The sequence below is a fragment of the Caenorhabditis elegans genome, chromosome V (assembly GCF_000002985.6).
Source record: "Caenorhabditis elegans chromosome V".
In the NCBI taxonomy this organism is placed as follows: domain Eukaryota; kingdom Metazoa; phylum Nematoda; class Chromadorea; order Rhabditida; family Rhabditidae; genus Caenorhabditis; species Caenorhabditis elegans.
The window spans coordinates 5,012,758-5,029,316 of NC_003283.11; the positions used below are offsets into that span (position 1 = coordinate 5,012,758).

A 16,559-nucleotide genomic window follows, 5' to 3' on the forward strand; every position below is an offset into this window, starting at 1 on the left:
AAACAAATAAAAACGCGTTCTGCATCTGCTCCATTCTTCACTTTCATAATTGTAGAGTCAAATAACGCCTGAGCTCTTCCTCCGTTGAGAATATCGAATCGTGATTTGTGTCTAGATAAGGAAGGGCGCGGAAGTGGACGGGTAGCTGCGCCTGCTGTTACATTCATCTATATAAACACCTTGTACAAGAGCTCTATTTGAATTTTTTTGGTGTTTCTACTTTTACTTTTTCAACAATGATTACTCCAAGTCCTGAAGTCGTGGGTGACGAGGTTTCGTGTCCATCTATTATTGAAATACCTTCAACAAAAGAACCTTTGTCAGAGAATGCTTTACTTGGACCATTTCGTAAAATTATTAAGTGAGTTTTTTTTCAATTTTTAATATTTAATTCTTAATTTCTTTTTTTTTCAGTGTTTATATAATGTTCTTCAAACTGAATTCTTTCACATTTTTGCAAATAATTAAACTTCTCAAAAACTTGAAATTGGTTTTCAACTGATTTACAATTATTCTAGGAAAATTTTTTAAATTAATATTAACTCCTTATAACTGAGACATACATAGTTTTTAATTTCACAATTTTGAATACCTTCACTTTATTAGAGCTGTGATGTAGGCACTTTTTCACCAGGCCATTGAACAATATAAGGAAAAGTCATTTTCATAAATTGAGTACTTTCCAGAGTTAAGACGATTCCAAAAAACTAAAACTGGCCTGAAACCGTATGAGACATCTCAGAAATTTCATGTAAAATTTTTGGACAATGATCCTTTTTTCTCAAAACTTTGAGCAGCTATAATAACGTTTTGAGAAATTTCTAAAACTTCCTACTTCAGAATCACCGGACTCGACTGCTCTCTGATTGCTCGTGCCGAGTTCAATCCATCCCTACGAATCAAGTCGATTCTGACAAGAATAGTGGCTTTAGTCGTCGTTGCAATTGTTTTCTTTCGAATGGCAATTTACTCAAAAGCAGAAGGAGCATGTCTATCACTTGCCTGGGCAGAAGGAAACATGTTCCAGTTTATGGCACTTCAAACAATTGTCTGTGCACTTTGTCTTTTTGGATGGACAAAAAATTCGTTTATTTCAAAGCATCTCGGGAGGCTCGAGAAAGTCAGATCTCTACGAATCAAGGAAAATATTGAAATGGATAACTACTCCAACACACATCGAAAAGCTTTCATATGGTCTGGATTTTATATTGCGGCGATAATGAGCCATGCAATCATGAGTTCTATAGCTCAAAAAATTTTAATTGCAAAGTGAGTTTTGTTTTATTATTCAGTTTTAAATATTCATATATTTTTTCAGCAAAACAGTCATAGCTCCCTTGTACATCGCAATGGTTTTTATAAATCTTCTGTCATGTTTCATAGTTGCAATTTGTCTCATTTATTATTTTCTGGTCAATCTTTCTCTGAGTCGAGAAATTCGATATTTTAATACTGAATTGGAAGACGCAAAACAAGGAAGACGCCTACAGATTTCTGGAGTTTTATCTGATTTCTGTCATCGACAAGCAGAATTGATCCGCGTTGTTAGAGAAACCAATGAATCGCTGCAGAGTTATGCTACTGTTGCTCCGTTATTTGCATTCAATAGTTTAATTAATGCAGTTTTTATTGCCAGTGGGTAAGTGGAGTTTGTTTTATTGTTTTTATTAAAAATGATTGAAAATGAAACTGTAATTTATCAAAAACAAATTTCGATTTCGAAATGTAAAAACAGTTCATCATTGAAAACTGTTAACAGTTTTTCACATGATTTATTTTTACCATCAACTTTTCATAAAAAAACATAAATATTTTGGAAAATATGAACTGTGTACATTTTTTGAATTTTTAAATCCCCTTTTCTTATTTTCTGTAATTTTGGACAAAAAAACTCAAAAACTCCCAATTTTCCGTAAATTTCTTTTAATTTTTGAATATTTTCAGATTCAGCAGTTCACTTCCCCCTGTCGTTTTTGGCGTACTTCTTTTTGATTTGTTCGCTGTAATTGGCCTAACATTCTTCACACTGCGACCAGCTAGCAATGTCCAATACGACCTAGCTCAGACAGCCAGAATACTGATGGACAGCGAAGAATTCGAAGGATCACAGGACGTAGAAGTATTCAAGGCTTATCAAGTGATGATCAACAGATCTCTGAAGCATACTGCCCATATTCGAGTTGTTGGAGCCATTCCAATTTATCCAACAAGTGCTCATTTTGCCTTCCTTCTTATTCCAAATTTGGGAAATATACTCGCAATTGTTAGAAAAGTTCTTGTAGAACAAGGAATTCAGATTTGAGTTTATAGTTTGAAAAGTTTAAATATTTATTCTTGTTATGCCTCCACATTCTTGCCATTTTCGAAATTTACTTTGCTTAATACTACCAATGATCTCTCCACGTCTTTTTTTCAATTTTTTTGTATACCTTTCTTGTAAATAAAAAATTTAATTTCAAAAAATTTATGAGTACATAACAAAAATTGGAAGTTTTTTTAAGACCGGAAGTAAAATATGGGAGAGACAAATCAGTGTAATTGATAAAATTTCCGGGAGCATAAAACCATTTCAACGGAAAAAAAAATCAGATGAAAAAAATGGGTCGATATGATCGAATACAACTGTAAAAAAATGTATAGAAAATTTCTAAATTTTTTATGATTTTATATATTAAAAAAAACTTTCAAAATGATTTTTGAATTTTAATTTTTTTTGACATTTTAAAATTCATTTATTTGTCTCAATTTTTTGTTTAATGTTTTCAAACCTGAAAGACTAGACAATACAATTGCATCGCAGGCCTTCGGCCTGCCCAGCTGGAAGTGAGGTTAAAATTTTCGAATAGTGCGGTCCAGGGGTGCGGCAAATCTCAAAATTTTGATTAACCATCACTATAACTCAATTTTGTGCCATTTTACTAAACTTTTGTAGACCAATAGTTTTTGTCAAAATTGCACTGCCAAATTTTTTACGTGTGCGGCAAACTTCAAAATTTGCCGAGCTCGGCAATTTTGGCAAATTTGCCACACCCCCTGGTGCAATTTTCAATAGGATTAGAAAAAAGTAGAAATCTCGAAATATCTTAAAAATTAAATTCTCCTCACGTTATAAAAATAAGAAATGAAATTGATCATTTTCCTCTCATAAATAGAGAGAGAGAGAGAGTGGTAGAAAAATTTTTCACGTTTAATCCATCCTTTTAATTTTGCAAAATTTAAATGATGGCCTACATTTTGGAAAGTTGGTCAATTTTTTTCCAAATAGTTTCAAAAAATTGGTAATTCGCAGTTCACTCTTGTGCTCAAATTGGAACCGAATGTCAGAAAAACTGCTCGTATGGGATTAAAAATATAAAACTCTTCAGTACAAAGAAAATATTCAATTTTCGCGGTCTCCAGAAACCCGCGCAAATTAGTGTTCTACCCTTCCCAAAACCAATCCCCTCAATAATGGCCATGGTGGGGCAACTATTTTTGAGTCATTCGCACTTAGTGAATGCAAAAGCGCCAGCTATGAGCCAAGTTATACTTCAAAATTGACGTAAAAGTGATAATCACACATTAACTTGTATTTTTTTGCGAAAAAAATGACCTAAAATTGACAAACGGTGTTTCAAATCAAATTTAAAAAAATAGTGAAAACGGATGAATTTAACAAAAAAAAGCAAAAATTTCAGAACTATGTAGGTCATTCATCTGTAATTAGAATTGTTTTTTTTTAATTTTTGTAAAATTGAACAAAACATAAAAAATTAAGAACTTTAAAAAACGTTTTTTGTGAAACGGAGAATTTGGCCAATGCTGAAAAAAATCGCGTTTACAATGATAATTTTTTTGTAAAAATTTCTAAGTTTATTTCAAGTCTATTTCTATTTCAAGTAAAAATCATAATTTTCCTGAAACTTATCGAAATTCTGAATGTGTCCTATAAGTTATGCGATCTCAACCCAAACCTGTTGTTCCAATGTATCAATAACTTTTCATTTATTGACTCTCAAAAACAAATCATAATTTTTTTTCTCGAAAATAAGAAAATCGTGAGAAATTCTCAGATATTTTCAATTATCCCCTAATCACTTCAAACATCAGAACACAGAAAATGTGACTGCCGTATAGCAGTTGACACGCCCCTTCATTATATACCACCTGCCAGATATACAACCTGATAATTTTATCCATTTCCCCTTTAATTTATTTTTGGTGGCCACTGCTCATGGTGGCGAGTTGCCACGGAAACCTTGGCTCCGAAGCTTTACGAAATTTTAAAAAAGGGGGCAACAACCTCCTTCACGTTTCTAACAATAGAAGAGCAAGAGGAGGGCATAAGTAATCATAGAGTGTTTGCTTTTCTTTTTATTTGACTTTGGCAATCTTTTTTTTGCTCGTGTAGTTTCTGTGCGACTTATATTTCCCATTCATCTTTGAATTTGAAATTTCATGGTTTTTCTTTGATGATGGTTTACACGTTATTGCGCAATTAAATGATGTGATTAGAAAAATGGCCTTGCCAAGTCTGTTATAATCACTTATCGTTCAACAAACCACATTTTGATCTTCAACAAGAGTATATCACTGTTTTTTTCTAATGGTTTTAATATTTTATTTCGGAATTTTTTAATGTTCCTTTTTTTTAGAAAGATTTTGATTTGAATTTATTTTAGAAAATTAGATGGGCTCAGCATATTTTTTTGGTCCAATTTTTTGCTATTCTTGCGAGATTCTTATTATATTATTGAAAAACTCTTCACACAGTTTTTGGAAAATTTTTCATTTTGTCAAAAAATGGCAATTACTGAGTTTTTGCTTTTTGAGAAAACTATAATCCCTGCAATGTTTGAGTAATAAAATTTGAAACATTAGGCCAAAACAAATTAAGTACAAAAAAAATACAAAAACTGAGTAATTGCCACTTTTTTCAACAAAGATAAAAAATTTTCAAATAATTGTTGAGATGTTTTACTATGATATTTGGTTATTTTAGCAGATAAGACACGATTTTGAAAATTTATTAAACCAGCCACTGGGTATTAATTTTTAAGTAAGAAATTTTAATCCCGGCTTTTACTTGCTCAGAGCCAAAAGATCAATCTCCGTTTCGAGTCATTCTCTCTCATAATCCACATTTGTCATCATTTCAATATTTCAACATTACTACCTAGCTCCCGCTATTAGCCTTACCTTCTGCACCAAACATCACAATATCATATTTTGTTGGCTCAGCTGCAGTCGCTCGGATTGATCTGTGCTCATTTTGCTTTCAAGTCACAAAATAATCTTACTTCGAGCCTTGTAACCTACAATTCAATTTGTTTCTTTGAACTTTCCGATAGCAATTGAAATTTGATTTTAGAAGTAAAAAATAGGTTATGTTTGTTTAGTAAGTCTAGCGTTTCCCATGTACTTCTATCTATTTTTCAAACATCTTTTCTATTATTACTATTTCCGTCGGGTTTCATGCTTTTATCACTTTTTCGTATTTTTGTAGTTTTGTGCATTTTGTGCTCGACTATATCAATCATCTGAGCTTCTTATCTTAACATTTTCACACCTTTTCATATAAATAAGATGTTTAAACATATAATAACATGGGTTTCCTATCAGACTGTGATTTCTGTTCATTCAGTCCCGTTTTATTCATTTCACACATTTGTAAGACCAGTTTTGTCCGGTCGGCTAATCGTTTAATGTCCGACCAAAAACTTTTTTCGTATTTTTGTCTGCGCACAAACTCCATTTTATTGAGTGGCTGCAAACTGGTAGTACGTATGAGCAGTTTAATGTTATGTTATGTTTATATTATTTGGAAGTATTTTTAAAAAAATTTGAGAGGGACTGTGCAGTAGTTTTGGATTTTGAGAAAATTTAAGTTTGGAAAAAAGTTACTGAATTTTTTTAAATAATTGATTTGAAACATAATTTTTTGAAATGTTTAGAAATTAAGCAGCAAATAAAACTGAAAAATTTCATTTCTAGAAATTTCAAATTAATTCTACTTTTCACAGTTTCTCTCTAATACTTGAAGAAGTTTTGAAAATTATGATTTCAAAAATTGTTAGGCTCATGTAATTATTTTTAACTTTTTCTCAAAGCTGTCCTACCACCTGCTGTTTTCATTACCAACACCTGACCCCTTTATCACATCACCATGATCTCTGGCGTGAGAATATCTTTCAATTTCACAACCTCAATTTGGAAGTGAAGTCGGAAGAGATGTCTTTATGATGACAAATTTGTTCTCCTATCTCTCATTCTATTGTTATATTTCCAATAGAAAAGTGCATGAATTGTAATGACTCAGAGTTTCTGACACCTTTTTGACCACAAGTCACACAATTTCGGGCAAGAGCACAAAACATGCCGGGTTTCCTAGTTTCCTAGTTTGTAGGTTTTGAATTTCATTTACATATTGTCTATCTTCTGCCACCCATTTCACTTTGTGAATTCAAAAATAATCAAACGTTTTCAGTGAGTCAAAGTTGTTCATGAACGGAATGAAAACTGACGAGGTGCATCAAACGGAGGAGCTTGTCGACGGCTCAATTCGTAAGTTTTTTTTTCCGAATTCAATATAATGTTCTTTGAAATTTTCATTTGAAATTGTTTTTTTTAACTACATTTTCTACAAAGCTTCGCTATTTTCAATTTTTGAATGTATTGCTAAAGTTAGTGAATGTCAGAGAAAGTTCGAATATATATACCATTGTTTTGTAGTTTTTCAATAGCTAAAAAATTACAGTAATATACCAAAAATCACTGTGAATAATTTATGGGGGGTTTTTTTTTAATTTTGCAACAAAACATTAGTAAGAACTGAATTATTTTTAAATTCCCGCAGAAATGAACGACCTAGTTTTGACATTTTTGCATTTTCCTGCTATATTTACTGGTTTCTCTTCATTTTTCTCTGTTATGCACTCTGAAATTTAATTTTTAAAAAATCTGAATTTCAGACTATTTCTCACAGGTTTCTGTAAAAAAACAGTCAACATTTCAAAAATAAATGGAAAAAACTATCAATATAGTCGGAACATGTTTTTTAAAAATTCAAAAAGAGTTTGAAAAAAATCTAACATTTTCTTATTATGGCAAGATTACACCCAAAGCCCTTTTTTGAAAACTACTGGAATAAAAAAATGTCTAAACTGAAAAATGAGCAAAATGAGCAGCGAAATAACCGGTAATACTTCCGGCTAGAATGTCGTGAGTTTGCTTTTTCATTTTACTATCCTGAGCTCCTCCTCCTCCCCATCACGTTTGTGGTCTGTGCTTTACCGTTCCGAAACCAATTAGTTAGTCACTCCGCAAGAAAACACTGAAAATTGCTCGTAGCGTCGTAAAAGCTCACATATTTCCTTGGCTGTGACTCAAAGAAAATGAAGGAGAAAGGTTCGATACTTGGATTCACCCCCACATCATTTATCAATGGTTTGTGCTGCTCTTTTGCTCTTTTTATATCAAATGACTAATTCCTGATCAGTATCAAAAAAATTAACAAAACTTACTAGTTAGATTTCCAATTTGGCCATTTTAAAATTCTGAAAAATGAGTCTAAACTCTCCAAGTTCGGTCTTAAAAATAGTTTTTTTTAATTTTCAAAGGTAAAAAAATTTAATCATCCATTGTTATTGCGGTTTCCCCCCGTTCCAATTCATTTTCTTATTCTTATCAATGATGTGATTTTGGCCACGCCTTTTTGTGGGTTGTTTGAGCTGTACCACTTTAAAATATTGTATATAAAGAGCAAAAACAATTACTTTTTATTCCAAAAAAAATTAATTAAAATTATTTTTCTAAAAAAAAAAACAACACCGAGCTATGATCAGTCCCGAGTCGAAACCACGATCATTTTCAGACAAGTCGGAAGGAATCGATCTTCTGGGATTTTTGAAGTATACAACAAAGTGAGCTTTTTTGAATTTTTGAATTTTAAATCAAATAATAATTGCTTACTTTTCAGACTAACTGGGCTTGACTGTACGGCTTGTGCGGCTGCGAAAAATGGAAATGGGTCAAAAATTTGCGGATTTTTGGCAAGGTATGTAGGCAAAACCGGGCAAAACTGTTAATTTCGTGTAGAAAATTGTTTGCAAAATCCCTTGTTGTGGTTTTTTTGTATTATTTTGAAAAAAAAAACAAATTAATTCAAGCACTTTCCTACATTTCGGTATAAATTTTTCAATTCAAAAATAAGGTGATCATACTGAAATGTGAACGTTTGCCAAAAAGATTTGCGGCAGAGCTTATCATAAAACAACAGTTTTGAACATTTGAGCTCGATTCTAAATTACTTTCAGACTTTTCTCAATTGTCGTGATACTTTCCATGCTCTACCGAGCAATTACATTTCTTGGTGAAGAAGGAAAACTGCTAACATTCAATTGGTCCGAATCCAATTCGTTCGGTTTCATGGGCCTTCACGCGTTTGTCTGCAGTCTGTGTGTTATGGGTTGGACTGCCAATGCTCGTTTTCCAAACCACATTAAGCGGCTGAATGAAGTACGAGTGCTCCGTGTTGAGCCAAATGAAGAAATCGATGATTATAGTGGATTCAGAAAGAAAGCCTTCTTTTTCTCGTTACCATGGTTGGCGACACTTGTTTCTACTGCTCTGTTCAATGCTCTCCAAGAAAAGATCTTATTCTCTGGGTGAGTTGTTGAGAAAACAATTTGATATTTCAAATTTTTACCGTAGCATAATATATATCATAACCTGCCGAACATAAATGTTAATTAAGGGGTTCAAAAAACATCGAATCCCATCACTTATAAGGGCAATATGTTCATCAAACTCGATTTTCAGAGCTGTGGTACCTGCTTACAAGTACTCTTTGTTCCCGGCTCTTGCATTCATCGTCTGGATGACCACCTCGACATGTCTTGCTTTTTATGCCCTCTTCCAGTTTTCTATGGTCCGCGAGACTGAGTATTTCAACAAGGAATTGCAAAAGGCCAGCGAGGATAAGAAGCTTAAGGTTGGTAATATTTAGCGTAACATTTATAAACTATACAAATTACAATTTCAGGATCCCACTGTAATTGCTGACTTCAGTTACCGCCAGAGAGAACTTTTGAAGCTGGTTAATGAAACAAACGAATTCCTTCAAAGCTACGCAAAAGTCGCACCACTTTTCTGCTTCTTCTCCATCATCAATGCCATCTTCAACCTCAGCTTCTTTTCCTTTGTCCCCGTTCCATACGCTATTATGTTGGTTTTCCTGTTGGCGTGCATCATCGGAATGATCATTCTCTCTTTGCTACCAGCTGCCAAAGTTCAAGATCAAATTGTTGCAACATCAAAAATTTTGATGGAAAGCGAAGACTTTGAAAATGCGGAAAATCAGAAAGTATACCAAACATATAGGCTCATGGTGGACCGCTCGCTAAAGTCTGAAACGAGAATCTTTGTTGTGAACGCATTTGGAATCAACTCCAACAACTTAAACATTGCCATGTTCGTCATTCCTAACTTGGGTCCACTCTTGATGATGCTCGAAAAGTTGATCGATTCGAATGGATACAGCTCATCACACTGATCTTTTTTGTAAAAACATTTATTCAATTTGTCATAATACAATTGGAAAAACATACAATAAAGCTTTAAAACTTTTTTAAAAAACCCATACCTCGAAGTGCACTGAGCCACTTTTTCTGGTTTCTGACTCGATCTTGTGTCTTCTAAATTTTGATATAAAGTTTAAAAACTGTGTAAGCTTGTTTCATAAAAGAAAAAAATCGCTTCATATGATTTTGCAGTACTTTTGAATTTTTGAAAATAACAGCTTTTGGTTAAATTCTGAATTTTTAAAAATAATCTTCCGTACAAGCTAGCATAATTTGCTTAGTATTTTCTGGTATATTTGATCATGCTGAACAGTTTTATGGAAGAAAAAAGAATTGCTCCATATGATTTTGCCGTACTTTTGAATTTTTGAAAATAACAGCTTTTGGTTAAATTCTGAATTTTTAAAAATAATCTTCCGTACAAGCTAGCATAATTTGCTTGGTATTTTCTGGTATATTTGATCATGCTGAACAGTTTTATGGAAGAAAAAAATCGCTCCATATGATTTTGTAGTACTTTTGAATTTTTTGAAAACAACAGCTTTTGATTAAATTCTGCAATTTTTAAGATAATTTTCCGTACAAGCTAGCGTAACTTGCTTGGTATTTTCTGGTATACGGGAAATTCAAACTTTATGAGAAAATTTTTCGGCGGGACATTTGAATTTTCTGAAAGAAATGTACAATTCTAATGTGTCCAGAACTTTTTTTCTAGAACCTTCTGAAAAATTCGAGCAAATTCTTGAATTATCTTCTCGAAAGTTCAAGAACTTAGTTTTAATATTGGTAACTTAGTTATAATATTTATTTTGCTCGAATACTTCTGACAAAATTGTGAAAAACGTTCCATCTGATGAGAAAGGCGTAGAAATTTTAGAGTTTAATTTTAATTTTGAGGATGCCTGGCAGATCACGCGTTTTAGCGCCTGCGTATTTTTATAATTTATATTTTTTTCCTATTTTTCTCTTATTTTCACGTTCAAATAAACGTATGTATTAAAAAATAAAATAAAATAATGTCCAATTATACAAACTTCGCTCAAGGAAAAAATGAAAATTTTCAAAAGTTGCCGCGCAGTTTTTCATTTGAAATATATTTTCTAATTGAACTTGGTGAATCGAAAACATGAAGAAATCCCCTAATTAGGTTTTTATACTAGTTTCTCAATTTTCCGCGCGCTGAACCAATATTGCGTCATCGACTGACTGGGTGTAGCAGGCGTGTAGCAGGCGTCATCGACTGACTGGGTGTAGCAGGTTTTCCGCGCGCTGAACCAATATTGCGTCATCGACTGACTGGGTGTCAAGGCCTGAAACCGCGCCTGCCTGCCTGCCGATAAATCATAACGACAGTTGGGAGCATTAGTACAAATTAATGAAATCATTATCAAACATAAAAATAAATTTATAACAATACAACCATAAATACAAACAATATTCACATTTCTCCAGTAACTTTAAACATTTTTCGACACATTATTATTGCTTGGCTCATCGTCGAACAAATCGGCAAGTGTATGAATTGCTTCACGCAAATGTTGACCAAACCTATCAGAATCAGTTGCTGGAGATGAGTGGTAGGAAGTGATGTGAACCATTATCGCTCGATTTCCTGCAAACCGATAGCAAATTCCATATCCATCTTGGGCAACTGCGCCGAAGGATGCTCCGAGCATAATGTTGTCTTCGGAAATATCCTCGTCAACTGAGTTTGTCATGTTTGGGATCTGAACTTTTATGATTTAATCATTGAATCGATGCACCATAAACATACGTTACTAGTGCTGAGAAGCCATTTCTGATTAGCATACTCTTCCAGGAACGGGCTCGAATATCCTAGTCCCTTTGCCAAAACACAAAGAACAAACAAATGCCTATCGACTCCTTTTCCAGTCATAACCTCTTTGCAATTCTCCACATGTGCTTCACAAGCCTTTTTCAACAGGTCTCTTCGCTCTTTTTGCTGGAAAATATTGCATGCAATAATTTCTAATGGGTTTGTCAACTTACCGTTGACTCATCACTCAACATAGCCTGGACAAACTTGCAAGAATAATCGGTAACTGGGCGTAGCGTCTCTGTTCTCGAATTTGCATAGAATCTGACAGATCCTGGTTCATACGTCAGCACAAATTTTCCTTGATCCTGCAGTTGGCAATGAATTAGTAATTTCGATCAAGTTCCAAAATAAATAGATTTACATAATAATTAGCAAGTTGAATAGCCATTTGTAAGAATCCGTCAGGAGAAATACCGCATTTTTTGACACGTCCTTTTCCAAAATCTGTGAATGCAATTGAGTGCATGTGAAGGTCATCAGAGGCTTTGTGGTGCTGTTCGAAACAACGGTTTACTTCAGTTTCCATCTGAAAAATTAATCTTTTCTGTGAGCAATTGCCAAAATTGCCTAATGTCGAGAAAGAAAATTTCCAAAAATGTAAATTTTATAGATTTCTAAATATTATAAAGCTCGTTTGTGTATTTTTGTATTGATTTTTTTTTCATACTTTGTCAAGTTGGAAAATAGCCAAAACTTCCAGAAATCTGCAACTTAGACAATTTTGGCAATTGCCAAAATGTTCGAAACCCACAATTACCAAAAATAGGTGTTCCATTTAGGCGCCGAAAGGTCTTCCTGTGACCTACTCTTGTTTGAATACGAAACTGACAAGGTGAGGCATGTTTCAAACGGGCACCAGGCCCTGAAACCTCGACTGCCTCCTATGGACGCGCAAACCGAAATTATCGAAAATTTCCGGTTGCCGCGCACCCCTGATCCACATGTATCAACAGTTTTCAGTAAACTCACCCCATCAACCTCTTGGAAATCCAATTTCTGTGCCAATCTCAAACTATTTTTCTCCGTAAACGTCATTTTAATAATCTCCAACTGTTCTTCAGTGCTTGGTGATACCAAAACTTGCTTATCAACATTCAAAACATTTTCACACAAATGATCCAACTCTGCTCCATCACATGGGGAATGTTCTCCCGTTGCTCCGGCACGACCACTTGCATCAACTGCATAGTTCATTGTCTTATCAACCCAACGATTCGAGCCGGATCCCGCGAGCATATCCTTCATGTATTTGGATAATTGTTCAGTTGTTTCAACTCCCCAATTCAAATCTCCATCCACTGACATCACAAATTGGGCCGTCTCAATTTGTTGAAGAAGTTTCTGATTATGCTTGTTTTCCAAGAAGAACTTTTGTCGGTTAGAACACCACTCAGTTCGTCGGTCTGTAGTGAGACTGGCGATGTTTCTGAGATATCCTTTTGATTTATCATCTCTTCCCATCACCTCTGCCACAATTCTGAATGATCAAAAAATCATAAAAAGGTATCAGTGTGTCTAGCATACTTTGCCAATTGGTCTACCGTATAGAGTTGACCATTGGAATCACAAATATCCACTTTGTACCAAGTACAGTCGTGCACTAGGATAACATGTTTCGCTGGTTTATTCCATTGGAAACTATCGTACTGTTTTCCCGGGATTCTGCATCCGTTGTAGATGTTTCTGTAGTGGCGTGTTGACATCAGTCCCTCACCGATCTTGAAATTTATTATTTATAGTTTAAAATATTCGTAAATTCACAAAGTCTACTAAACTTCACTCTGTACATTCCAGCACATTTTGACGTCTTAAATTACTAAAATCAATAAAAGTGGCATAACATTTGTGAGTGGAAATTTCAAAATGGGCATGGCATTTGACGCCAGGTTTTTGGGCAAGTTTGGCAAAAATTGGTAAAAATTGGCCAGAACTTAGGCGAAACTTGGGTTACCCAAATCGTACGAACGTCTAGCCCAATGTTTGCTCAACTTTTCCCAGCTTCCAGATCAGTTAGGCTTGATCCAAATTCTTTCCAAATTTCCACCTAAACTTTTTTTGGTAAGAAATTAAATAAACATTGGGCTAAACAAGGGAGCTGATTAAATCAAGTTTTGTCCAAATTTTGCTCGGTAAATATTTTCGGGCGCCGAATCCTGGGTTTCTATTACTCACCGCCATATACTTCTGCCTATCTAACGCCAAATTCGCAATTGTCTCAATATAAATCAACCTGGCAACTTGATAAGCCTGAATCAAATCACTTTCTCCGTACATGGTACATTGTGCCACACTACTATTGATCAAGAGTGGATATCTTCCAGCCATGTAAATATATTGTTCCCATAATGATGTCACATAGTTGTCTGTGAATTTGTGAAGGAACCATGCGTATCGTTGAATGCTTCGTCCCTCGTTTGACACGAATTTGCGAGACATCTCGAGCAGTTGGTCATAGTCTTCCTGATAAGAAACGAAAACATTAATCGGCAAAAACGAGTTATCACTTTCACTTTTGGAAACGTCTCGGGCAAAGTATATTATGAGAATGTGTCATGTCATTGACATATTTTGAAAAAAGTAAAAATAAAAATAAAAATAGAACTGTTTACATTTTCTGACAAATTATGTGATCAACGTTCCATTCTCACCTCTGACATAAGATGTTTCATCGAGTCCACGTATCTATCTACAGTATCCTGAAGTGCTGGAAGTGGGAGATTCGGTAGAAGGCGATCACATGAAGATAGCTGTGGAGGTGCGATTGTCAGGAGAACCTTCCGGAGAACACCCCAGATCATTGTTCGGATTGATGGTTTCTTTGGGTTTTCAAACAAATACCCTTTGTAGGAAAAGTAAAAGTATTTTAGAATGTGGCGGAGAATGAAGATTGAAGTGTAGACGGATCCAATAGAAATCGCAAGAGGTTTGAGGAGCTGGAAAATTATTTTTTGGATTGCTTCAATATAAATATAAATTAACCAAAAGTTTCAGAAAATTAAGCACCAAAACTAACATTTAACTAAAATTTTATTTGCACTTATAATAGTCTAAAATTACCAAAACTTTCAGTCAAAGTTTTGATAAGTTGCTAATTTTTTTTAAAAATGTGGACATTTCGAGAATTTTCATTTGAATTTTTTGTAGGTTCCAACCGTTGAAATGTTCAAATGTAAACAGTTGCACTGTCATTGAAAAAAAATTGTAGAGAACAAAAATTTGTTGGTCGACTTTCAAAATTATGATATGTAGGTTAAAACCTAGCTTTGCGGTTTTAACACTACTCTACGAAGTTTCTTACTTTTTGAGCATCTTCTTTTATGTGTTCCAGCCCTAGGCTTCTGACTTGGAGGGCTGTGACTGCGGTGGTTGCAGCCAAAAATGGAATGGGTCTTATTGGCCATAGTCGATTCTCAAACCAATTCTAAAATAAATCGAAACATTTTTACCCCAACACATACAGTAACCTTACATAAGTTCTATAGGAAAATCGCTCCAATCCTCCTGGAAACCTTTTGACTTCCGGATATGGCCACTCGTGTTTACTGTTGACTGGCGGCATTGTTTGTCTGAAAGAAAAACGTGAAGGGGGGTTGAAAATTGAACGTTTGGTCATTGCGCCCAATGATATAGGGGGTGCCTTTTTATAGTATTAGGCCCGGGCAAAGTATATTCTGACGGCGGGGCGCACATGTACTACGGAAAAGGGGAAATATTTGATAGGGAGGTTTCGGCGATAATGATATAACTGATAACACACACACTCAGCATGTCTCGTGGACGAATGTATGGAGAAAGTTCATTTGCAAAAGCGTGGAAAAGAGGAGATGGTTCTCAAGGGATGAGCGGAAGGGTGCATGAGAACGGAAAGAAAACGGGAAGATAGTTGTTTCTGGGAGCAAATATGTTTGTATGCAAAAGTGGTAGCGATTTGTGTTTACATTGTGTTCAAATCTTAGTGCTGGTCATCATGAAAGTAGCTATTTGGAAGTCTTTGCAAAATACTTTGTATTCATACATTTTTCGGTCTTAGAAACAAATCCATAGAATTGGAGATGGAGACGAGATCTGAAGTGCCGAACTTTATTCTATTCATCTTTTAATGCGTTTTCTAGGAGATTTGCTAACTGTAATAGATTATTAGTCCTGCACACTGAAAATTAGACTGGCAGACTGCATTCCAGCCTCCATTAATCTTGCACAGGCATAGTAATATGAAATTTTTTAAATTTGAAAGTTTTGGTAATTTCATCAAGTTGAGTGTAAAACATTACGAGGAGATCAAAAACAATTTTTCAAATTTACCTTTTTCGGTTTCTTTTTTTGCGGCTCCAAACCTGAAAAACAATGTCAAAACGTTCTCTAATTTGCTTTAGATTTTATTTACTTTCTGGAAAATAATGTGAAAAAAGCTCACCATTTCTTATGCAACTTTTCCATTTTCCGAAAAATTTAATAAATACGCTAAACACAAAAATCTGAACACAAAAAACTGAAAAATAGCAGTAAATTTTGTCGATAAAGGTGGAAATTGCAAAAAATGACACTGGCCACATTGAAGTTAAAGTAAAAAATTTGGAATTTTTTTAAAAACTCGTTAACGTCACTTTTATATCCGTCGTTTTACATTTCGTCACAATCTTCAAATATATTTTTCTTTAAAACTTTTTTTGTATAATTTTCAGGATTGTGCATTGTTTAAGACGTCGAATTGAAGCTTGATTCCAGTTTAATATAATTTTTTAATATCGAAAATTTATCTTACAATTAAAATTGTCTCTTTATCGATTACGTTTATCTTCAAAATTTCCGATTTTGCTGTTTGTTTTTTTTTTAAAATTAATTTTGTACTAAAATTCTATAAAATAAATTTAATCGGTTTTCAAAAAACTATAGGAAAATGAAAACTTATGGGAAAATGAAGAAAATGATAATAATATGTCGAAGCTTTTACGTGGTGAGCAATTTTTAAGGCATCGAGCAGCACAAATGTCGAAAAAAAAAACGTAAATCTGTTTATAAAATATTTGACCTCAAAAAGCTATCTGATTTACATAAATTGTGTTTCAAACGTGCTGAAGCCTAGACACTTTTATCACGCTGACCATTTCCCAAAATGCTTCAAATTGGGATAAAATATGTTTGGCCAACATTTGTGAATT

At 34.1% G+C, this 16,559-nt stretch overlaps 3 protein-coding genes and 1 non-coding gene across 5 annotated transcripts; 3 read left to right on the top strand and 1 right to left on the bottom strand.

Annotated features, from left to right (window-relative positions):
- The first annotated feature begins 45 nt into the window (after nt 1-45).
- Nucleotides 46-2,462, top strand: srr-6 (ABC transmembrane type-1 domain-containing protein). The gene is made up of 4 exons (NM_071945.3): nt 46-361; nt 841-1,269; nt 1,319-1,639; nt 1,945-2,462. The coding sequence occupies exons 1-4, from the start codon at nt 237-239 to the stop codon at nt 2,300-2,302; spliced, it is 1,233 nt and encodes a 410-aa protein (NP_504346.1). The 5' UTR covers nt 46-236; the 3' UTR covers nt 2,303-2,462.
- 21ur-14932 lies at nt 1,418-1,438 on the top strand. The gene has a single exon (NR_068718.1).
- Nucleotides 2,463-6,466: 4,004 nt separating the features above from the next.
- Nucleotides 6,467-9,606, top strand: srr-4 (Serpentine Receptor, class R). Of its 2 annotated transcripts, none has more exons than NM_071946.10 (6): nt 6,467-6,543; nt 7,853-7,901; nt 7,958-8,035; nt 8,295-8,645; nt 8,800-8,971; nt 9,023-9,606. In NM_071946.10, the coding sequence occupies exons 1-6, from the start codon at nt 6,492-6,494 to the stop codon at nt 9,530-9,532; spliced, it is 1,212 nt and encodes a 403-aa protein (NP_504347.2). In that variant the 5' UTR covers nt 6,467-6,491; the 3' UTR covers nt 9,533-9,606. The 2 variants fall into 2 exon arrangements, with proteins under 2 accessions (NP_504347.2, NP_001122976.1); NM_001129504.4 differs by lacking the exon at nt 6,467-6,543 and adding an exon at nt 7,297-7,425 and having other exon boundaries at nt 9,023-9,601.
- A 1,342-nt stretch (nt 9,607-10,948) lies between these two features.
- cpt-4 (Choline/carnitine acyltransferase domain-containing protein) lies at nt 10,949-14,966 on the bottom strand. Its single transcript, NM_071947.5, has 10 exons — nt 14,870-14,966; nt 14,699-14,821; nt 14,049-14,333; nt 13,573-13,860; nt 12,925-13,118; nt 12,370-12,877; nt 11,762-11,926; nt 11,571-11,705; nt 11,335-11,523; nt 10,949-11,287 (listed from the first exon to the last, which is right to left on the bottom strand). The coding sequence occupies exons 1-10, from the start codon at nt 14,957-14,959 to the stop codon at nt 11,018-11,020; spliced, it is 2,247 nt and encodes a 748-aa protein (NP_504348.1). The 5' UTR covers nt 14,960-14,966; the 3' UTR covers nt 10,949-11,017.
- Nucleotides 14,967-16,559: the final 1,593 nt, after the last annotated feature.

Excerpts from the sequence above, each read along its gene's own strand:
- srr-4 (NM_071946.10), top strand. The coding sequence starts at position 6,492 with ATGAAAACTGACGAGGTGCATCAAACGGAGGAGCTTGTCGACGGCTCA. Across the intron at positions 7,902-7,957 it reads TTTTTGAAGTATACAACAAA|ACTAACTGGGCTTGACTGTA; the intron begins GTGAGCTTTTTT and ends CTTACTTTTCAG. Across the intron at positions 8,972-9,022 it reads GCGAGGATAAGAAGCTTAAG|GATCCCACTGTAATTGCTGA; the intron begins GTTGGTAATATT and ends TTACAATTTCAG.
- srr-6 (NM_071945.3), top strand. The coding sequence starts at position 237 with ATGATTACTCCAAGTCCTGAAGTCGTGGGTGACGAGGTTTCGTGTCCA. Across the intron at positions 362-840 it reads CCATTTCGTAAAATTATTAA|AATCACCGGACTCGACTGCT; the intron begins GTGAGTTTTTTT and ends TTCCTACTTCAG. Across the intron at positions 1,640-1,944 it reads GCAGTTTTTATTGCCAGTGG|ATTCAGCAGTTCACTTCCCC; the intron begins GTAAGTGGAGTT and ends GAATATTTTCAG.
- cpt-4 (NM_071947.5), bottom strand. The coding sequence starts at position 14,959 with ATGCCGCCAGTCAACAGTAAACACGAGTGGCCATATCCGGAAGTCAAA. Across the intron at positions 14,822-14,869 it reads GATTTTCCTATAGAACTTAT|AATTGGTTTGAGAATCGACT; the intron begins GTAAGGTTACTG and ends GATTTATTTTAG. Across the intron at positions 11,706-11,761 it reads TTCAACTTGCTAATTATTAT|GATCAAGGAAAATTTGTGCT; the intron begins GTAAATCTATTT and ends TGCCAACTGCAG.